At 42.2% G+C, this 23584-nt stretch overlaps 1 protein-coding gene and 1 long non-coding RNA gene across 2 annotated transcripts in view; one reads left to right on the top strand and one right to left on the bottom strand.

The window, feature by feature from the left end:
- The window catches only part of LOC148594267 (uncharacterized), a 507147-nt gene that overhangs the window by 164718 nt on the left and 318845 nt on the right, over positions 1-23584 (top strand). The window lies entirely within an intron of this gene.
- SYNJ2 (synaptojanin 2) overlaps positions 1-23584 on the bottom strand; it is a 62935-nt gene that overhangs the window by 1016 nt on the left and 38335 nt on the right. The window contains exons 12-26 of the mRNA XM_088527218.1: positions 23014-23205; positions 20975-21059; positions 19592-19732; positions 16408-16600; positions 14556-14714; positions 14172-14328; positions 13445-13562; positions 11149-11367; positions 9528-9606; positions 8119-8287; positions 7589-7753; positions 5609-5743; positions 4467-4579; positions 3639-3747; positions 2212-2417 (exon numbers count right to left, since the gene is read on the bottom strand). Coding sequence (XP_088383344.1) covers positions 2212-2417; positions 3639-3747; positions 4467-4579; positions 5609-5743; positions 7589-7753; positions 8119-8287; positions 9528-9606; positions 11149-11367; positions 13445-13562; positions 14172-14328; positions 14556-14714; positions 16408-16600; positions 19592-19732; positions 20975-21059; positions 23014-23205 — 2240 coding nt within the window. The remainder of the gene's footprint in view (positions 1-2211; positions 2418-3638; positions 3748-4466; positions 4580-5608; positions 5744-7588; positions 7754-8118; positions 8288-9527; positions 9607-11148; positions 11368-13444; positions 13563-14171; positions 14329-14555; positions 14715-16407; positions 16601-19591; positions 19733-20974; positions 21060-23013; positions 23206-23584) is intronic.

Here is a 23584-nt window from a genome sequence, read left to right as displayed (position 1 = left end):
ATCCATCTACAGGCTGCAGTGCAGGGCAGGGAGCCTAGGGCCCGCTCACCCCCTGTGGACAGCGGGCAGCTCCTCTGACCAGCTCTCTTGCATCCTACGACTTTGCTCAGGGTCCAAATCAACATAGTCCCGAAGAGTCTTTCTTGTTACATCTCTCTGCTGACTGTAATAAAACATAAGCAAGAGGGCACAGGGAGGACTAAACTATGGGGCTGTTAGCACACGGCTTTGGGTGTCCCGTGATACATATGGTTGAGGGACAATCAGATTAACCTAAACCCAAGAAATGCATTAATGGTTCTGTCCTGTCTCAGCAGCGCTAGGGATTGAAGCTAAACATAAACTGCATGTGGAATTCAGCATATATCCTCTATTTAAAAATACACAAATAGCTGGAGCCCAGATTAGTCCACGAGGGCACAGACTGCTTTGGATTTCTCACTCTCTTCTGCAGAATGAAAGCGTTTAATTCTTCATTGGTCTGCCACAGTATTAAAGATAATATCCAGACTTCTAAACTTAGTCTGTATTTCATAATAACGTATCTTCTGCTGTTTCTGTCTATATGCCCATCTTAGGTTGCCTGCAGTTGACTGCAGGCCTTTCTCGAGGTGAGAGGTGGATTGGACAGAGGCTTTTAAGTCACAGCTCCCACCTAACTCACAGGGATGGCTGAAGGGAGTGGAACACTGAACGAGTTGAGCTGAAATGATAAATTTCTGCAGATGATTTCACACAGCTGACACCCAAATACCAGCTGCACTTTCCAGGAGTGCCCTGGGCAGGGGGAGAAGTTAACAGTGAAATAAACTGGCCCTTCCTTGTTAGTGAAAGTTTAAGGAAAGGGCACATGCTGGTATGTTTGTGTTGTCTTTTGTGATTCTGCTCAATAGAAATTGCACAAACTCCACTATAGAGAAGGTCTGGATGCCTCCACAAAGAAAGGTAAAACAGGAGTCCTGATGACTTAGGAATGAGCGTTCTAGAAGAAGCTATAAGAAAGGAAGAACTTACTTAAAAGGTTTTATTTGCCCCTCTCAAACTGCTTTCACCATTAAATCATTATTTTGGCAGCTCTAGGAGGTGAAGAGTTATTATCTCCATGGTAGAGACCTGACGCAAAGACAGATTAAAAATACAACACCTACAGGTTGGTATTTTTATGCACCTGTACTCAAGTAGAATCCAAAGCCCTAAGTGAAAGGTAAATGCCATTATAAAGTGTGTAAAAAAACCCTTAGATGTCTCTGAACAGGACCCAAACCAGCATATGAATCAAGAAGCTGCCTCAGCTCAATAGAGCAAAGTACTCCTCATATGGAGGAAACTCTTTTTTGTATTTATTTTTGTCTGTCTTCAAAGTAGGGGCAGCTAAATGGAGATTTATTTCTGCATTTCCAGTTAGAATCGTCACAGCTCTCGTCACAGCTAGTACAGCCTTCCCTCTGGGAAGTGTTTTCTAGGCATTATATTTGAAGCAAGTAGTATTTTACTTTAACTTTCAGATCTCTCACCCATCACTATTATGAATTTGTCATTCTCCTCTGAATTAGCAAAATCATTCCACTTTTTGAATCAAAAATCTGCATGAGTCAAAGAGAAGTATTTTTAGGATAGAAATTTTGTTGTAACTGATTTTTTTTCCTATGTAAAAACCCCACAGAACTAGAGCTTGACTCAAATATTAAATTTCTGTCTAGCAAGAGAAAGTTTTTCTTCCTGATTTTCCTAGAAAATCTAGATATAGCTGTTATGGAGATAATTCTGATGCTTCGTAGTAAACAGAGCAGAAATACAGAAAGATGGAAAGCAGTGTGGGGAGGGTGGCTCCCAAATGAAACAGCATTTTATGGTGACTTCCTCCTACAGGAAATGGATGCAATTTGGTGAAAAGCAGCAGCTGAGTATCAGACACAAGGCAGTTCCACCTACCCTGACAAGGTACAGACAAACCAGAACAACAACACAACCTAAAAGGATGGACGGACAAACAGAAGAGCTAACTAAGGGTGGCTCAATTTAGTGACAACTTTACTGAAGTATGTCATGCTGCTCTACAAACCACTTCCTTTCCTGATGGGTTAGTATGTTTTTATGCTTCAAGGACTGCAACACACAACTTGACAAGAGCTGTTTAGCAGCCCACCCTTTTGCTGATGTCCACACAGCGCAATGAAGCTGAGATGCATTCACTGCAACTCTCTTTCTTACGTTTTCCACCCTGACTCCAGTCCTTTGCAGGGGTACTGGCAGCTTCTTTGTAGCTGGAACTTTGGGTGGTGGGCGGTGGGGCACGAGCACTGGTTCTGCCTGAGGTTTGTGAAAGGGTGGTGCTTTTGTGATGCTGGGAGGAGGTTCAGGTTTAGTGAATGTTTGGTTTCTGGCTGGAGCAGACTTTAGTGCATCTTCATGTAATCCTGGAAAGTAAAAACAATTAGTGTCTCATCTTGACCAGAAATGTAGCAGAGACCAATTTCTTTCATGATAGTGTTTTCCAAAACGTGTATATCTAAAGGGAATACTGAAAAAAAAAAAAAATCTCTATTTGGAGTACTTCACACTGCAGCAATGAGCCACCATTTGGCCCAGCAAATAAGACACTGACTGAAGGCACACAAGTACTCGAGTCCAGAGCTGCCTGGTTGCCTCACCTGGACAAAGCAGATAATGATATTAAGCTCCTCCTGCAGGGTACTTGGGGAGGAACTGTAAATGCCACCTTAGAGTACAGCACAAGGGTTTGAAAGTGAACCTGACCAGAATAACCAGAAAAAAATATGGGAAAGTATAGCTCATTTTAAAAATAAGTGCACTATGCTCGTCCTCTGAGGAACAAACATCAATCAAAATGTTTCAAATAATATTTTATGGTATTTACATTACCAATTCCAGACCACATTTGCTCTATTTACAAACGGAGAGAGACGTTTTTCTCCTAAACTGAGGGGCTTGTAAACTCAGGAAGGAATCCAAGTCCTATCGCACACTTTCTCGTTTACAGCATCAGCAAAAGGCTACTTGCAACCCTGGAGGGGATATTCACACTGCCTAAGTTTCAGTACTTAAGCTAGTTTCCTGCTCTAACTTGTTTTGAAGGACTCTCTTCTCTCCATGGAATAGACGGAAAGCCTATGGACAGAGTCATCTTTTACCTTATATATTCAAGGTTAAGTAGGTGGTCTGAACCCTTATGTAGGTAGGCACTATATTTGCTGTATAAATCTGAACAGAATCCAGGTTATTTTCCCCACAGCTGTATTGCTCTGCAGTTCTGCTTGCAGGAGTGAACATTCACTAAACAGAAAAAAATACATTTTATGCAAATGTAAGCAGATACAGTTCTGAGGTAATATGGCCAATATGATTTGAGGAAGAGTCCACCTGTATCTTGTAATTTTTCAGACTAAATCTGGACATCAATAACACAAAGTGTCCGTAGTAACTCATTCTACAACAAAATCTGTAGGCTAATATTATCAAAAATGATAGAAAACACTAATTATACTCTTACAAGAATGTACATGTCAGTGTTTAGCTGAGCTTCTGAACAGAAATAAGTGCATCTGGGCTGTGATAGGGGAAGGATGCAGTTTTCTTTAAATAAAGATTTTAAAAGTCCGTTAGAAAATTGTGCTCACCTCCTTTGGCTTCCATAAGACATCTAATAGCTTCTTTTGCTTCCTCAGCCGTAGTGGTTTTGATCTGCTTAACATTGTAAGGTTTGCTTATTCCAGTCCGGACTTTAGGCTTTAAAAAACAAAAAACAAGCAAACTTTTTTTTCTTGTATACCTATAATCTTACAGCTAAGTTCACACACCATTCCAGCAATATCCTGGTTTGGTTGGTGGCCACTCAGTCACCTCTAAACACTGCAGAAACAGCAGTAAGGGGGGATTTTGACAGCTATTAGATCTTGGCTACTGTCTGAGATGACAAGCAGGGGACTCGCTGCCATGACCAGCCCAGCAGCCATCCCACTTTGTTCCATGCGGTAGAGGTCTCACCTAAGGTGAGGGGACGGGGGATATTTCACATTCACGTCTTGACTTCCCTGCTGGGACTGCTAGCAGCCCTACAGCAAGGATCAAGATCCTGCCTGAATGCTGGGCACTGATGTGGCCAGTGAAGGAGAGTAAAGAATTAAACCATTTTCGCATGTTACTGAAAATTCAAGATAGCATCCCTCAGAAAGCAACACATGAAATAAAGCAATAGTGTCTTGGCCTTGCTGCATTCTTTCTCTGCCTCTTTGGTCTTTCTGGGTCCTGGCAGTTTGGTGCTAAGTTTTCCAGAGCCCACCTGGCCCTAGAGTCCAGTATCACAGGACACCCAGGATTTTCAGCTCGGGCATGGAGCAGACTTCCTTCTTTGACTGATGGGCACATCATGAATGTGAGGTTCAGAGTCTGTGTGGATGGGGGAGGCCACATAATACCAAGTGCCCACATGGAGCAGAAGGACTCACAGGTTGCTGAGGGGCTCCAGGTAGCAGCTTTGCTGTTGCCAGGATGGAGCAGGCAGGCTGGCTTCCTGGAGAGAGGGAACCCTCTGAAGGGGGCTTTTTGCCTGATGTTCCAGCTGAAAGAGGGAGGGAAAAAAAATGTTTATTTTTGTTTTTTTGTTTGTTTTTTTTTTTTTACATTAAAGACCTGGTACAGCATCTTATCAACAACACAGCAAAACTGATACCCCGTGAAAGTCCTTGTGCTTAACAAAGACGCGCTCTCACCCTCTCTGCTCCACAGGAGGATGGACACACCATACAGAACCTTCCTGGGGGACACCAGGGATCCTGAGCCCCCACTGCCTGCGTTAAAGACAAGGCAGTTGGATGTAGGAGGTGTGTTGGAATGGACTGTTACTGTTCTACTCTAGGCTCCTCCTTTTGGGTTATAAAATCTCAGCACAGAATAAAACGCTGAAACTGTTTCAGGAAGCAGTTTCCTAGTTCATCTCTTTAATTAATGTAATAATCTCAGCCAAGTATTAACATTGCATTTCAGGCACAAAAATACAGATGTCAGTGTTCTCACTTCTGGGCAACAGACTCAAAAATGAATAACACTGAAGAGCTCATGTTTCAGCAGCAAGTCTGATGGAAGCTCTAAGTTACAGCTAGAAAATATGTAGACAGGATATTTTTGGCTGTGAAAAAAAACCAACGTGCTGCATGGCTTGAGTCATGAAGAAGGCCAAAATGATTATGTATTCGGCCAAAGCTTAAAAACATATTACAAATAAATCAGAAACAAAGAAACCATTCGCAATGCTCAGTGACTTTAAAAGTCAACAGCCATAAATACAGGTATTTATTTTTCATTGCCACACTTGCTAGATTGAGCGATGAATTAGTACAAAACATATGGACCGTTACATCCTCACTAAGGCACAGAGCATTCCTTCATGGAGTACTTGTCATCCTAAGGACAAAACTGCTCCATTGCTAACTGCAGCCACAGTCAGACTGAAGCAGACTGGGAAGCAAAAACAAACACACCAAGAGCCTGACAGGTCAGAGCAAGGTGCTACTTTGTCACATGGAAGTAGTGGGCGGGCAGAGGAGAGCGGGGGACAACCATGTCCAGCAACACAAAAAATTAATCTCACCAGGAGGGGGAGGCCTCTGTGGAGGCTGGAGTGGCCGAGGTCTGTTAGGAACAGAGAGAGATCTGCTTGGAGAGCGCGGGTGGCAGTCCCTGCTTGCTTCCAGCTCCTGCTTCAGGTCAGCCAGGTCTGTGTCATCTACAGGGATTTTAGAGAGTATCTGTATTAGGTAATCACTGCAAGAGATGGCCTGGAGCTGAGTACTCAGGAGAGAGGCAACTATGAATGGGAAACCTGAACCAGACATGTCAGAGCAATGACATGTCTCCCTCTCCTCTCTCTACCCTCTCTCCCTCTCCCCCCCTTTCCAGCATTTATTAATTGCTCATGAAACAGAGACTGCCTGCATCTGATTCCAGGGTTACTAGTCACCTTGTTAGACTGTGAACTTTGCACAGAGAGATGTGGCAGCAACCTGCTATCAAGCAATCTGTGACATGACAACCGCAAGGAGACTAATCATGGTCAATCACTTGTTCTTCCTTCCTGAAGGCAGAAATTCCCTCAGAGGATGAGCCAGTTTGCCTTGTTCACAAAGATTATTTTTATGCCAGAAGTTGTCGTAACTCACTCGTCACACCTGTGCTTTCCAGCAATGCCTTTAAACTGATAGTCCTGAGCTGCACCTTAAAAGAGTTGCCTAATATTCCTCCTTAATCTTGGCTGCCCTTCCCTGGGAGCTGCACAGGTAGGAGTCCAGTGACTCCTGCTGAGGGGAGAGCTTTCCCTTCGGTTCTCCCAGCCATGGGAGCTATGTCCTTCTGGACTCCCAAATCCATTTGATTTAGTTTTGTCCCTGTGCTTTGGAGAGGATGGGGAAAGAGTTAAGCAGCAACAGTCTCTCAGATGTTAGGCATTTTTAAGCAAGTTCCTGTTTTCCTGAGAGCTGTGATCTGCAGGGAAGACCGTGCTGCCTCACCATTTCCTCCACCCACTCAGCTTTGGATGGGCCTGCGGAGAGACTGGGCTGCAACCCTCCCCCTTCCTTCTCTCTCCATCTGCAGAACTCCTAAGCTGCAGACATGGCTCATCAGCAGGAGCCAGGGAGTTACGCAGGCACCCAAACACAGTCTGAACTTCTGGCAGCAGTGCTGAGGGCGAGACAAAAGTCAACCACTACCCGTTCCCCTAACGGGCTGCTGTGTTTTGGCAGCGGCTCCAAGGGACATCCGTTTTACAAGCACTGTGTCCTTCTCTCATCTCAAAAACACCATTGTGCTCCTGCCCTTGGTTTCCATTTGTGTCCAACACCAGCCATACAATTATCATTCCCGCAATTAGGAGTTACTCAGGCAGAACTGGAAGGTCATGGAAGCATCTGAAACTGCAGGGATTTTCAAGCTAGGCTGAATATAACATATTTTGGCTTATGTGAGATCATAAATCCCTCTTGACCTACTCCAAAGTATTCTTTATAGTTTCTATTCACTATGTGATTTTTTTTGTGGAGAAGAGATAGTGTAGGTGAAAAGAATCACTGCAATTCTCTCTAGTTTAATGAATCATCACATAGGAGGCCAGAGGTGTTTGGCGAACAAGACATCTTGCAACACAAAGTGATTGGTTTCACAGTATTTAATAATCACAGACCGCTCTGTGGCTCTGGGTTAGTTTTCTAGGTCAAGCCAAGTTGCACTCAGCACAGGACTTAAGGTAGGTAAGAAACCTGTATATCACCATGGTTGTTTGGAAAAATCTATCTGTAAGAATTTATGAATTTCATTTAATCTTCATGAACTCTATTTTTGATTCAACCTTTGAAGGTATTAGAAGTTCTCATTTTTATGTCAGGAGACAAAGCACTTCGAGAGAGCACTATCAACAAATGATTAGCAGAAAGACAGCACTGTATGAACATGTATCAAAAAGATGATCCCAAACTTTGAAGAACTCACAATCAGAATATAAACAGGGAAATACAGACAAAGGGAGAACAAACAAAAAGCCTTCAGGTCTCACTCTAAAAAACGTACACAAATCTACCTTTATATTGCCGTGATTTTTGTGCAGGAAGCAATGGAGGTTTGTTTGAAAGTGCTGTGGATGGAAAATGCCCAGATGCATCAGGCAAATCATCTGTTGTGTCTGCCACTAGGTGCTGACTCAAAGCATCGTCTAAATAGTCATCCTCATCCTCCACTATATCACCTGAAATAAAATATTAGGTAACAGACTGTGAGCAAATGCATTCTCTTCCTACAACCAGAGAAATAATTTACTGTCTGTTTTCAGCAAGCTTCTTGTATAATCTCCGTTTTCATTACAGTTTGTGTACTGTAATATGCATTAGATTTGGTAACGTATTTTATAATTCTGAATTGATACAATAATCTAATCAACAGTTCTCTGCACAGGCATGCTAGTGGGCCAGGGCTTTAGTTACAATGCTCTCTCTAAGAGCTGTGGTTTCATTAAAAACTAGGATATGAATCACACTCATATTGTGCCTTCTTTGTGCAACCCAAGTCAGTGAACTAACTTCTCACAGCTTAGCTTAGAAACCTGCTGCTCACCTTCCGAGTCATAGTCCAAAGTTGAGAAATCAAAATTTTCTTCCAGTAGACAGGAGTTAGCTGTGGGTGACATAGGGGCAATGCTGTCCCGCTTCCGAGCAATTTCCTCCTGAAAGCCTTTCAGCCAATCCTTGGTCTTGGGCCGAATCTTCACTGTTCTGCCTCTAACCTAGCATCAAAAAAGAATTATTTTTCCTTTGCAGGCAACTTCAATAAAATGAAAATACCTCAGCAGAATAAGTGAGTGCTGCCGACCTACAGTTGAATTACTTCAGAAACTGTTGCAACTAAAGCTTCATTTCAGAAGTTAAAGGAAGCACATTTTCTGCCTCCAAGAACCTAAATCTGAATCAAGTCTTCAGACTGTAACAATATTCTAGGACGAAACATTAGCTTCGCAGCTCAGAAACCTTGCAGCTACATTTAGGAATTACGTGAGAAGTATGGTGAAACATCAGATATCATCAAATTGACATTATGATCATAACAACAGGATGGGAAGGGCCCAGTATGAGTCAGAGGCTTTTTTTAAAAATACACTTGAACTTACTACTCACTGCCATCTCTAAGGAAGCCCTCTGTTCAGATAATCCCAACGAAATATGATTGTTGACCTACATAGGAATTATATTATTGAGCAAACTGGGACCACAGCTGCTTATATATGTTGCTCTGTGACATTTCAGGTGAGATGTACCAAAGAAAGCAGCTCAGCAGTCAAAATTCCTGACTCTAATTCCCTGTCCCTTGAATTGCGCCCATACTAGTGTGCTTGGGTCTATGCTATGAATTAGATCAATGGCATGAGGCAAACTAAAGATAAAACTCCAAACACAGGAGTGCTGAGGTTAAATCCTTTACTTCTGTGCTGTTTACAGTACAACTGCACAAACATTTTTGTCAGCATAAAGGAGGGGGCTGATGAATTGTAGCATTTGTGTGTGGGAAGGAGAAGCAGGGCGGGGGAAGGTAAATCCTAATTCTAACGTGACTTTGCCTTGGAAGCCAATGTATCATATTGTTCCAGCTTGGTAGAAAGAGTTTATTTGGTACACTTAAGAAAAACAAAAAACTCTAAAAGATAATTGTGAGGATGCTTTGGCAACAGTATAAAGTCAAGCATCATCTCTAGAGAATCGCTTAAAGTATCAGTGCATTGACCAAGTGTGCGTATCCTGCAGTGATATCCCAAGGCCACGGCCTAGGCACTGCTCAATAGCTTCAAGAAAAATCAGCTCCTGCCCTCCATTAAAAGCCCCAAAGGCTGTGAGAGCCAAGGACTTGGTGAGCACTGGCTTTCTTTAAGATAATGCTACTGATTTAGCTAGAAACATGAGTATCTGATTTTAAGCAACCCCTTCTGAGAAATTTGGAATGAAATTACTATAATAGATTTGAAATAGTCTTACCTTGATACCATCTATATCCATTACGCGAAGAGCTGACTTGCTCTCTGCAAATGTCACCAGCATTTGACCCCCACTGATCCTAGTAAAAAGCAGGTAGAGGAAAGAAAACTGCATTTTACTCTGCAAGTGAATAACAGGCCTAAAGGTGACCATAGTAGTTTTGTACAGCTCCATATTTGGTTTTAGCTGTGTTTTTCTTACAACTGTATATTCTTGTGAAGAAGAGGTGGTTAAAAATCACAGCTGGGCTCTCCCCTTCTGTAGCGAAAAGGGCAAATGGGCAAAAGGTACCAACTGCCAAAAACAAGAACCAACTGAATCTGGCTCAAGCCAGATGTGGCTTGCTGACTACACACAAGAACAAGTTTAAGCTGACCTTTTCTGTGATTGGATATCTCAAGTTATGCAAGTCTTGGACGAGGCTGGATGGGCTATCGGGGCACATGTAAGACACATGTACTGCGTTGTTTGCTTATAAAAGTATGAGGTTGTACCCCAATAAAATTGCTATTGGCCATGAGCTTTTAGCCCCTGTTTCTTGCCACTGGACCCACATCCGCCTCCATCCAGCCCCCTGTTGCGTGACTCCAGCACCATGCCCGTTACTGGGGTGCCCCAAAGCCCCGGTATAAACATCTCAGCAGGGCTTTACAGGATATTTAGTCTGCCACCCACATTTACTCTGCACCGAGTTCTTTAGCTATAGGCTTCCCTACCCTCAAAGGACAGGAGAGGGACTTCCCAAAAGACTGCAATAACACTGAGCTGTAAAGAAATACAAAAAAAAAAAAAAAAAAAAAAAAAAAAGAGCCCCAAAGCATCATCTTTTCTTGCTCCTTTGCTTCATGCATGAGGTGGTACTAGTCTTCCCGTAGGGCTACTTTTGAATCCTTGACTTATATTTGGCACTTTATAATACCAAATAACAAGTCACCTGCTTCCCATAACAAAAGCATTAAATAAAACATCAATTTTATGGTCTTGTTTCCCAGGTCGCTGTTATCAGTCAGACCTTGGCCAGCTTTGCCTGTATCTCTCAAATAGAAGACTCAGCTGCGCTGCAGCCCTGCGCAGAATCACCTGGAAGGAAATTAAACTGCTCTGCCAGAAGGTACAATCAAACACTCCCTTGCAAACTCAGTAGGCGCTGAAACTGCAAGACGATGTATTTTTTAAAAATAAGCAAAAGAGCTCCCAAAAGAAACGAGTGCCAGATAGGAAATCCTACTGAGTGTGAAAGAGCATCAGAAGAGAGCAGATCTTCTCAGAGGAAGTGAAGCAGAGCCGGAGGAACTGCGAGCAGAAGGAATTGCACACACATAAATGAGATCTAAATCTGCAGAGGAGGATTCACCCTGAAACCTCTGCTCTCTGATGCTGGATTTAATAAAATTCTCTTCCTCTCAACCGAGAGCGCTGTTAGATTGTTTTTTTAATAAGGTGACAAGAGGTAAAAGATATTCAAAATACACATATTCAGTTTCTAATGAAGAATTCAACATGCAATAAAGGCAATAAACATAACTATCAATTATAAAATTAACTCTGTGAGTACAAAAAGGGAACCTCTAGTCTCTATTATGTGTAAATAGATGAGAGGTATCACTGATTCCACATTTACCTGACCAGAACAACAGTGCCGTAATCCTCAAACATTTGCATAAGCTCTGTACGCAAGTCCTCAGGAAATTCGTTTTTCTCTTCAGGCACAGGTGACAGCAGATTTACCACTACTGTGGCATCCAGGGGTCCCTGGAAAGATGAAACTTCCTGGAAAACGCTCTCACGGGCGGCTTCATTGACTTCCTGAACCTCTACTTCTACAATAGCTAACACAGGTCTGCATAAGACAAAGGAGAAATGCTTATTTAAAATCAAAAATAACATCAAGCAATAGAAAGCGTCCTATACCTACTTGGGATTTTTCTAATAGGAAAAAAAACAGTGTCAGGCAATACGCAGGCAAGAGTTTAGTTGTGAGTGACGAACATTTTATCATTAAACTCTGTACATCTACATCACTTTTAACTCCACAATGTCAAAGCTCACTGCAAATGTTTTAATTAAGCCTGATAACAACTTAAAAGGAGGTAATTATTATACATTCTACATAGAAAGAGAGTCTGAGCAAAGTACTTAATGTCTTACAGCAAGGAAGTACTGTGGCTGGTTCTCACTCAAATGGATTGTTTCATTTTTCCTGCAGTGCAAGATCATGCCTTGAGCGCTATCTATTGTATTTACCACTCCTGCCCTAACTGGATGTAACACTGAGGACACACCACAGAAGAGTCCAAATAACAATTGTGTGTAGGACTTCTGACCAAACTGCAAGTTAAAGGTACCAGAAAACTTCACTCATTAAACAGCTGTCTCCCAAACCTCCCATACAGCAGGAAGGCAGTACATTATTTTCTGTTGAATGTAACTCAAAGCTGTAGCCTTGATGTCTTTCTAAGATGTCTGTCTTCCAAACTCTAAGGACAAACACTAAAGTCCTCTAAGTGCATAATGTGGTTATGTAGCAAACATACGCCAATCTGTAACGTTATAAGCAACACTGAAAACCTGCTTATTGGGCCATTTCTTACAGATTACCTCTGTGTGTGTGTGTTAGATCTTAATATATCTAGCAAAGCTATCTGAAAGAGCAACATTTGTATTGTCTCTGTGGATGCAATCTCCTTTCTCAGGATTCTACCTGCAAATAGATGCGGAGTGATAACTGGAATGGCAACTCTTCTAACTACTTAAAAAATTGCTGCCTTCCACTTGCAATAGCAGGCTTTGGAATATGCATTACTAGAAGATTTAGCACAGCAGCTAAGCCAGAAAGCAATAATAGGAAAAAAATGCAACCAAATTTTATCCGGGAAACATTAAAATTTCAAAAAGTACTGCCAATCATAATGCATTTCCATGTCAGAAAGATCCAGCTAACACGTTTTTCCAGCACATGCCTCGGGAAAGTAAATTCTCTGACTATAATTAAAAAGCCTTTTTTTGAAGTCATGTTTCCTGAAATTGAAAGTCAATGTACAACAGCCACGTTGCATCCTCAGGCTCCTTTACAGAACGAGCACGCTTTGCAGATCACAGTGGTGTCAAAGCCCTGGCATGGAGAAACTGCTCATGAGAGGCATGTTCGTTCCTCTGGCTGGAAGACCCCAGAGCAGTCCTCACATGTGAAAGCACATCAGCTGCTGAGACTCAGTATAAGAGCATGTCAGCTGCTGAGACTCACCCCACTCGGCTGTGAAAAATGATACTAGAGCATGTCGGGAGGGCATGCGAGGGCTGTGACAAAGATGATTCTAAAGGAAAGGGGGCTTCCTTGGTGTATTTATTACAGAATTTGTTTCAGAGAAGTGAGGCAGCGACGAAACCTTAGCAATGAAAAGTTGTTCATATTCCCTAAAAACAAGCTAATGATAAAGACTAGCCAGAGGCAATGGTTTTTGATTTTTCTCCGTTCTCCTACTCTTGTTTCTAAGAAAAGCCTAGTAGGTTAACACTTTACTACTCTGAAAAGGTCACACTGGGCCCTATGTACATGACTTAGTTCTTTTCAAGCCACACAGTCCATATGTGTCCATTTGTCCATAGGTCTCTCCTTCCTCCTCTCATAGCAAGCTGAGTGGGAGTCTGTCAAAGCAGCTTGTTTGGGTACCAGGACTTTCCAAAACCAAGCAATAGAAAGCCCTCAGTTTGCTGCAACCTATCCAACCCTTGCTGAGGTACAAAGTAGCAGAATGAAAACAAAACAAAACAAACAAACAACCCACCAAAACACTGAATGAAGAACTAGCCTATATCCCTTATGTTACTATCAGACTTGATTTCTGACTCTAAAGGTGCAGCTCTGTGACACATGCAAACCTAGAGGTAAGCCCTCTGTGATTTGCCTAGGGCTTTACCTGTGGTCAGATGCCTGCAGCTCTGCTCTCCCGTAGTACATCAGGGCTCCAGGGGTCCAGGTGTGCCTGACTTTCATGTCTGTATTCAGATCGTTGTCCAGAAGATTGATCTCTCCAGCTATTCAGAAGAAAACATCATTTTGAACTCACTCTTAATAATAACTAAAAGCTGTTTTATTATAATGCAGTTCACAGAGATTTGTTTTTAAATTGTTCCCATATATACAGCTTGTAACATAAAACACATAGAAGTCTGGGGAAACATGGAATATGGGAGAACAGAGACATCTGATCACTAGAATAAAACAGATATAAAATCACAACATGAGGGTCACCCAGTCAGTGATCTACATTGTCTAGGGTGATAAAATAATATTTTTTGTACTGCTCTACTCAGACACAGTACTTGTGAACTACACTGTATTTCTAAATAAAACACAGGGAGTGAAGAAATGAGAAAGGCAGTCCTATGCAACTCCAAACACTTCCTTTGCAATGCAAGAAAGTAACAGTAAGTGCTCCGGACTTTATGCTAGATTAAGATATTATATTGCCGTCAGTGCCAGAAAAATTTCTAGACCACTGTTTGGGCTAATGAATAAGTCTATAGAGTTGAAAATGAGTTAGCAGGGAATATAGCATTCACTGGGGATACCCTTTATTCTTAGAAAGCAAATTGTCCTCTAGCCTATAGCTGCAAAAAAGAAGAGGGAAAAACCACACGCACCTGTTTTTTCAAATGGAAGCTTTTTTCTCCACCAAAGCACTCTGTCAGTCCAGGCTGGGGTTCTGCACTTATCGCTTGTATCGTACGCCTCTGAGCCAACATCATATTTATATGTTGGTCCAAAATTAATAGTCCCTTCATGAAAGTCTTTAAAAATCTATGAAAAGAGATACCATCTTTTGATTAAGTTATAGATGATGTAGATGGCATTGTAATATGCTGGCTTTCTTAAACATGAGTAACATTCTGTTTTTTAAACAAATCAATACATTCACATACTGCAAACACTGATCTGAAAATGCCCATTTTCACTCTCTCAAGAAACTAGACCAAGGCATCATTTTCCATTTTCAAAGCATATGTAAAAGGGAAAAAACACCTTACTTTTCCACTGGATTTTTGCTGTTGTAATTGATCAAATTCCAGAAGTGTTTTCCAATCTTGCCGTTTAAGAAAATAAAAGACTTCTTCATACGTTAGATCAATACGATAGTTAAAATCGCCACACCAGAAGACGTAGTCATGTGAGAACACGTTCCGCCCCTAGTTGGAGGTACAGAATATTCTAAACCACATTCAAACGCCCAAATTTTAAATGCATGAAAATGTACACTCAATTTCTTTGAAATTCTAAGTATGGATTTATCTGACATACTCTGTTTGTTAAAATCCAACTCTTGCTAAAAAGAAATAGTTTCTTCATCACCTTTCACATGGCACTGAGCTGAATTTTGTAAACGAGATTAACAGATGCTAGTCTCTGTTTTCTCAAGGAATGCATTAAGTGGGACTACAGTTTTAAATTCACAATTGGGCTATCATGAATATTTAAAAAAACTGTTTTCCTAACACATTTCAGAAATAAATACTTAGATATTCTAAATAGAACAGAAAATGCTCCTGGTACCAAGGCATTCAGCAGCAGAGGTCTTAAGTAACATCAAACTAAGATTTGCTTTTATTTGCATGTGTCACAGTTCCGTAAACGACTGAAACAGAGTATCAGTAAAAATTCAGTCCACTGCTACATTTAACATGCTATCTCCTAAGCAGTCTTTTTTCAGCCAAAACCCAGGGATTCATGAAAGCTATACTGCAGAGCTGAAGCTAACACTGCTCTAGAGGGCACTCTCTATACGTCTTACACACATGGCCAAGGTACAGAGAGCTATTACAAGTGCTGGGGACATAAAGTGGTTAATGAGGTTTTAGAGGGAAAGACTACCATAAGCACGACTTTCTGGCCATTTAGCACACATATTCTAGGCAGGACTTCCAGACTGTCAGCATTATTTCTTACATTAAACACAACTGATTAATATGCTGCATGTGTCAGGCCTCTAAACATTGCAAACAACAGGGAGTTAAATTTTATGCTTTGCAACCTGAATGTCATATTTTGCTGACTAAACAGAACACACAAACTGGTCCATTCCCTCCCTGTTTTAGGACCTCTCCTGGGAGGTCTGTGAAAGAGCAGCTACAGAAATTAAAGCAATGAACAATTATTAAGGGAAGCAAAAAGCACAGCCACCAAACCCCACAGGCTACTCGCTGGCCTGAGGAGACAGGTATGAAATAAAAGCACTAGGGCAGTTGATTTGATACGTTCAGAGAAAAAGTTATTCATACAAACTATCTGTACTTGCTACAATGCGAAAAGCCAGCCCTTCCTTGCCAGTGACATGCTCATACGCACGAAATGATGGGAGCAAAAACTACAATAGCTGCAACCAAGAACAGCTCATCATACGTGAGCAGGGGACAGCCAAAACACTGATGGAGAGTGAGCTGCAGGGATGGTCTTTTAGGAGCCCTTACTAACTACTACAAGCAAGAGCTATTGGTGTGTTCTTTAGCTGTAACACCAGCCACCTAGATCTCATCCACAAGGCCTCAATCTATTTAAGGTCAATTAAGGAGGATCACCCTGAAAGATCAACTGCCCAAAGATCAACCTGCTCAAAGGCCAGAGCTTTAAGCACTGGCAGCACCTATATATTTTTGAAAGCTGTAGAATTTCTGTAAAGCTTTAAGTGTCATCTGGGTTTCCTGTGTCATATTTTCCATTTTGTTTGGTTTCCACTTTGCTTACTACTTCTTTCTGCTTACTTTCTTTTATGCTCCTTCTCCATGGCACTGAGCTAACTCCTTTGGTGACCTACCTGTCAGCCTACGCAGCCTTTACCTCCCAGTAGCAATGTTTGCAGCTTACTGTTGGAAAATCCTTGCTTACCATTGGAAAGCTGAGTTTCTGTGTGATTTCTTTATAATCTTCATTCCTCTCCTTCACCTGGGTCTGCCCAGCTGTTAAGTGACTGCATATGAAGCAGAAACTGGTACTGTAGAACTGAAATCGGATGCTCACTGCCCCTTTATTTCCAGCTTTTCCTCCCATTCCGGTCTTCACTGTGTCTATTGCTACATCCCTGTGTAAAGAGAGAGAGAGAGAGAGTGAGTGTAAAGGGCTACAAGGACAAACATTTAATTGACTTTGACAGTGATATGGAAAGAAAAATCCTGTTATTTATAGTGCCATGTCCCTTCCCCTGCATGAACTGATGCATGGACATGGAGCTTGCTTTTGCTAAGTACACCAACTGGGTTGTAAAGTTTCTTGACCATGTACACATATTTCACATGAAGTATAATAACACAATAATAAAGAATTAAAACTAATCAAGATTATTTTCCTCTCCTTGTCCCTCCCATACAAAATAAACAAGGTATTATTTCTGAAATAGTGGTAATTTCTATATAATACATATATATAGCAAGTTTACCATGATCTTTAAAGCTGTTACAATAATTAATTTTACTGTTACATTCCCTTTTACTTTTGACCACAGAGGAATCTAAATTTTCAGACATCTATCAACTTAAGTGGCGCTACTATGTCTTGAAACTCAAATTCTTACTGGATGTTGAATTTTTCAATCAGCTGATGTCAACCCCAACATCATGTATGTCCTTCACAACAAGGAAATTTTACTTTCCAAATAGAAGCCAAGTAGATCTGCAATAGAACATTACTGGCTTTAAGCAAGCAGCAGGGAGAAAAACATCAAGTCTTTCCTTTGTGTCAGATGCTGACCATCCGAATGCGATTGGAAGGTCCTCCAAGCTGTGCTATTTTCCTTTCCCGACTGCAGGAAACCACCGGAAAAGACACCCTCAAATGTAAAGGGAGGCTAAGTGGACCATCAATGTGTTTTTATGAAAATAAAGGCTTCAATTGCTCTGAAAACAAGCACGTAGTCAGTCTTTTCACTTGCAGGATTTCTCTCTTCCTGCTGCCTATCCAGCTGCTGACTGGTATTTACCTGATTTCTTTCCATGGGAAAGTTTATGCTGAGATAAACGGCTGTACATTCTACTGCTTGTATCTCCTTGATCCTTCTTTTTCTCATTTTCTTTCTCCTCTCTAACTTCTGCCCTAAATTTCTGTGAATAGGTCATTCTTTTTGCATTTCTGATAATTTCTGTTTTCATTTTTTGGATATGGTGAAAACTACACAGACATGCAGGCTAGATTTGGTTGGGTTCGCATAACGCGTAGCAGTGCATTAGCATTAAATAATGAAACGCAGTCACTGTAATCTAACCCTTTCTTGCCTTTTCCCTGACTTTCAAGGGGCTACCTCTGATTCCAAGCAGTATGACTGCTGAAACGGAGCCCCTGTGCTGTCCTGCTTCTGCTTTTGATCTCCACTTAACCAAGCACTTCCTGCTGGATTACTCAGATTTCTTCATCATGAATCTTGTAATCCAGGTGAAAAGTCAATTGCTGACAGATACACTCCTCCTCTGCACTGTTTTACACTATCAAAAATTGTAATTTTAAAAAATCTGTTGAAGAAAGATTACTAAGAACGCAACGATTCAAGACCACCTGGGTTATCTGGATTGCATTACTGTGTCTATAGGCCTCGATACTGCATTAGGTCTGCACTGATCTTCTCAGTAGGTATGAGCTCAGTGAGAAGGAGGTGGCAGTTTTTGACACTGTGCTCACAAAATGCAGTTAGTGGCTGAGTAGTGTCTCATAGTATGGAGTGGAGGGCGATTCAGCTAGCTACTCATTTCCTATTCATTCACACTTAGACTGCCCAACTCTTGCTCATGACAAAGGCATTTTAATGTACAGATCCCTGCGGCTTTGTTCCCTTTTTGTTCCTCTTTAATACAAATGAGATTCTTCTGAGGGCAGGTGGAGTTTGGTCAGGTTCCAGCGACAGTGATACCCTTAAACTGAGGATCATGCCCAGCTCTGCATCATCCCAACCAGAGGCACAATTATGGTTCTCCTGACATCTGATAGAGGCAAACACATAAGGAGGCCTAACAGCCCCTCAATTCTGTAAAATGTCAGGGGACAAAACTACCTCTCTAACCCTCTTTCCCCACACGCCCTTCCACCTTTTCCCCCATTCTTCTCAGGTCTGGAACCAGTGACTTCCACATTATATTACTACTACTGTCTCTATAGGATGATATTCTTGAAAAGAAAATCTCCAACTCTGTTGCTTATACCAAACAGTTTCACTATGTGCCTGGAAGTGCTAGCCCCAGAGAACATATTATATCTGTGCTGGGACAGCTGTGTTACCTATTTATTTTGGACTGTGGTGAAAGATGCTGATACCTGTCTCTGACCTTAGGCCTGAGCTGGTGGGACAGACACAGCCTTTCTCCTTCTGCGCTACCAAAGTTACCACAAATGCTCTCTTCAGAGGAGTCCTTGGAGTTATTCCTGGAGGGGAAATTCCGCCCCACTCTTGGAACTTACAGGAGGTCATTATAGTATGCCAGAACAGCTAACATTACTAGAATAATATCTCCAAATATTTAATATTTTTTTCCTCATAAAGCATTATGAGGAGACAAAAACAAATCTCCAGAATGTACTTAAGGCTCTGCCTTGCAATAAGGCATCTGAGACAGACAGTATTTGGGGAGAACTAACAACAAGAACTGGATTCACAGATGCCACCATTTCTACAGGAAAACAGTAAGTATATGGTAAGAAAGCAAGCCCTGCCCTTCAGGCAGAGATGGGCCCTTGCCTGCAGTTTGTACTCAGACACTCTTGGACTTGGTAAGACAGGTCATTCCTTTACTCAAAGACAGCACCCAAGCAAGGTGCGACACCTGAATCCCTCCGGAGACCTGGCTCCTCTGGGAGCTGGAGGCGAGGTCCTCAGGCTACCCTGGAGGCAAGTCTCCCAACTACTGCTGCCCAGAGAGGCATCTCACCTGCGTAGCGCAGGGACTGGACCCCATTTTGCAGAATCCCACCAAGCTGAAAAATCACTTCCATCCTCTCTGGACACACTGCAACAGCTGCTGTTACTGAAGATAGAGGCATTCTTTTCTTTCCTTTATTTTATTTTATTTTTTTTATTTATTTTTTTTTTTACCTGATGAAGGGGACATGAAAAGGCCGAACAAAGATGAAAAGACAAACACCAACGAGCTGTGCTGATGTCAGCTGAATGTAGCGATGAGTCCTTGAAATAGCTTTCTGAAGCTGCTCTCCCCACATTTTTCTATTTGTTGTACTGCAACAAACACAAAAATCATTTATTGGAGTCCAAAGAAACCACATACAATCAATACAACGAGCAGAGTAACTGTGCTCCAGGTTTACGGACACCACACTAGGCTCTGCACATGCTGACTCCAGAACAGGAGTGCTAGGGAGGCTCAGCAGAGGGAGCTGGCATCTCCTTGTGAGCCAACCCAGAGAAAGCAGGGGCAGTGAGCCCAGTACACAAGTGCAGTTACCCCACCTCTGCACATGAACTGTATTGAGGCAACCACACTTAGAGTCATCTGAGCTTGAAAACCCTCATCCACGAGGTGTAACTGGCAGCTGACCAAAGCAATCATAACCTTAAAATCAGAAGTCTGTAATGAATCTTGTGACTTATGAGATTTCTTTTGCTTACAGTGTGGCTGAGACAAACTAGATCCTCCCTGACTGAGGAGTGACTAGCTGCACCCCAGGGGTGGTACCTGTTTGCTGTTCTCAGCTGAAGGCCTGCGAGTGAGTGCAGACACCTCCTCTTCTGCAGACCATCTCCAGACTCCATGAACACACACAGGTATACAGCCAGGTCAGCAGCTGTGCTAAGCACTACTATAATTTGTCATTCCCAAAACAGACAAGCAACTGCTCAGCCTCAAGGATCAGCATGTGAAACATTATCTTCAGGGTTCCCCATCCCAGCTACTCCTTCACACTGGTGCATACCACAGCCTCCTGTACGCACTGATAAGCTAGCCTCTGGCTTTGCCTTTAACTCCTTCTCTAGCAACAATTTGCACAATTAGCCACATAGACACTTCGTTCATTTTAGAATTCCTCCATGAATACCAATTATGTTTATAGACACTGAGTACATCTTTGGAACACCAAGCAGAGACTTAAAGGTTCAGGTTAGATATTGTGATAGGTAGGAAAAGTTTTTACACAGAAAGAGTAGTGAAGCACTGGAACAGAGTGCCTAGGGAAGTGGTGGAGTCACCATTTCTGGCAGTGTGCAAGAAACATGTAGACGAGGGACATGATTTAGCAGGCGTGGTGGTGATGGGTTTACAGTTGGACTCAATTTTGAGGGTCTTTTCCAACCATAATGATTCTATAATTTATGAATGGCAAACATACTTCCAGTTATAATTGCAAGCAACAGATTTGGAAGAGATATTCTACGCATCTGAGTATACAAAGGAGAGCTCTGGAGGATTTTGTCTGGCTGGTTTGGGAATGGAGGGGTAAGGACAGTATTTTCTTAACCTACCTGGCATTCACAATATTCCCTGCACTGAGTTCAACCATCTCTTCAAATCCCACTGCAAATATGTCAGGAGGGCAGTTTTCATCATCTGTTGAAAAGAGGAAAAATGCAAACAGGAGTTACTACTATGTTGTTTCTTCTAACAATCTATATTCTAATTTGTGCCAAAGAACATTCCTGTAGTTCTATTTTGGGTATCACCTGCCAAGCCATACATATTCATAGATCCTTTAATCTAATCTCACAAAACAACCCCTGCAGTTCCTCTGGATTTTTTTCCTGCTTTTCTCCCAGTAGTTGGTCTCCATCTCTCTTGCAGGGAACAGTTCCAAACAAAGCATTGTATTGTAGCAATGTTAAAATGAGAAAATAGTCAGTGCTCTCCTCTCTCACCTTGACATATCATTAGAGCCATTACTCACTATCTTACCACCACCTGTCATCTTACACTGGTTACCTAACACCCTTGCTGCCTTCTTTTCTGACACTGACCTATGTGTAACTGAAGCTGCTGTCCACACACCAGTATGTCCCTTTCCTTTCTCAATGCCTTTAGTAAATGCATTTGCTACTTTAAAGAAGCCTTGGCAGTATCTTCTCATCTTCTTTCTTCCTAGCCCCTGCCTTCTTAGACCACCTGCCCTATAAGGCTAGGACACCTGAAAGCCCCGCGACTCTCACTTCTTTTGCCAAGACCTGTGGATACCACCCAGTGTGGATAACACTGAAGACCAAATGCTCACATATAATAGTAAGAAGCACAGCAATTGACAGGTCAGGTTTGTCCACCTTCTAAAGGGATATTGTTTAAACTGTTGTTACCCCTTGGTAACAGTAACTCAACTCAGCATGAAGTGTAGCAAACCACAGGAACCCAGTCTTCCACATGAACTTAACACATGCTATATAGACACTACCCTAACATTCCTATCAATAGAGGCCCGGCCCAGCCATGCCGGAGCTCTGCGGCTTCGGTACAGCAGCTCCTCCAACACGGCACATGCTGACTGCCCACGCTTGCTCGCACCTGGGCCACCCCTGGCCCTCAGAGCTCCACGGAGAAGACCTGGCTGGGCTGGCACGTGAGCGGCCCTTGACAGATTTTAGGCATGTGTCAACATACAAACTGTTTCTGAAACGGGCTGGACTGAGCACCCACAGAAAGCAGCTCTGAATACAGTTGTCTGCACCTGATTGCATAGCCAGGCACCCAGTTATGTAAGGGTCCAAAAGAGACAGCTCATGGGAGCACACAGGAGCTGAGGAACAAACTCCTGAACTAGAAGAGGATGCATTGGAACAGCCCTGCCATGCCGGTACATGACTAAAGGTTTTACTCTAACAATAAAAGCACTGATTCTACACTAGTTTTAGTACAATCCCATTTTAAGATGACAGTGTTCAACTTTCATTTTCCTTAACAAAATCTGTAAATCAATTACACTATCTGGCCTTGTTCTGTAAATGAGAAACTCAGCAGTCAATTTAAGCAAGCGACGAGCACTAGAGGGTTTCTGTACTACTGAACAAGGAAAGCTGCCTATTACAAATGCAATAATAAATCTCTTTTTCTCTGAAGGTTTTGATAGCAACATTTCCAGACAAGCACAGATACATTTAGCTGCAGATAAAGACCAAGAAGACATTTTGAGGGCACCTAAGCACGTAACTCCCACTCACGATGAAGTAAAAAAGGGGGAGAAGTCAAGGAGTAAAACCCATTATGAGATGCAGAATAGAAAGATATGCTCCACAGTGAAGTGCAAGGGCCCTGTAGATTCTGAACTGCTGCTGCTCCAAAACGGTGTCACTGAGTAACAAGCCAAGAGCTGCTCTACCAGCAGCCTCCGCACACCACCCCACTGCTGATGGGAGGCAGCACAAAGCTAAATGGGGCAGAATACATCCCTTAGAATTGACAGCAAATGCCCTCAGAGATAATGCACCGACTTTGAAAAGAACACCTTGTCAAATCTGGTGTCTGAAATTGCTGCTGTCATGCCAGGAAATGCTGCTTATACATTTTGACTTCAAAGCCTTACCCTGAAACTCAGCAACTCCAGAGAGCTTGGGGGAATCCAGCAGCCAGTCCGTCAGCTCACTGGTACCCAGGATGTTGCTCCGAAACTGCTTTCCGCCATTCACATTCCAGGTCCCCATGGCAACACGCACACGCTTGAAGCTTGTGAACTCAAACTGCCGCTCTGACATGGCCTTCAAAATGCTTGGAGTTACTGATGGAGGGGAAGCCAGAGAGGGAGAGAGCACGTATAAAAATGCACTGTTGCAAGATAAAAAGGATACAGACAGCAATGGCACGGAGTTACTGTTAAATAATGACATTACCATAGTGGCAATGACAGAAAAAGAATAATTCCAACAGAAACAGCAAAAAAATAGGTAATCGGGTCTGACACCATCAGTTTCTCTTCCAAACATCAGGCACTCTTTGAGTGTAGCTCTGCTTTTACACAAGGAGGTGAATGGATTGGACAGGAGGAGAAAAGTCAGAGTTTTAAAAGCTACAATTTGAAAAGAACTCCATTTACTTTTAACATTTTTCAGGTTTCCCAGCACTTCAAGTAATAACTGATCAAAGTCTTTTTCCTTCCT

This window comes from Tinamus guttatus, unplaced genomic scaffold, assembly GCF_059628265.1.
Source record: "Tinamus guttatus ecotype Peru unplaced genomic scaffold, ASM5962826v1 Tinamus_guttatus_pri_ptg000264l, whole genome shotgun sequence".
NCBI lineage: Eukaryota > Metazoa > Chordata > Aves > Tinamiformes > Tinamidae > Tinamus > Tinamus guttatus.
Note: the sequence above shows the minus strand (reverse complement) of the source record. Positions and strands in the feature narration are given on the sequence as shown.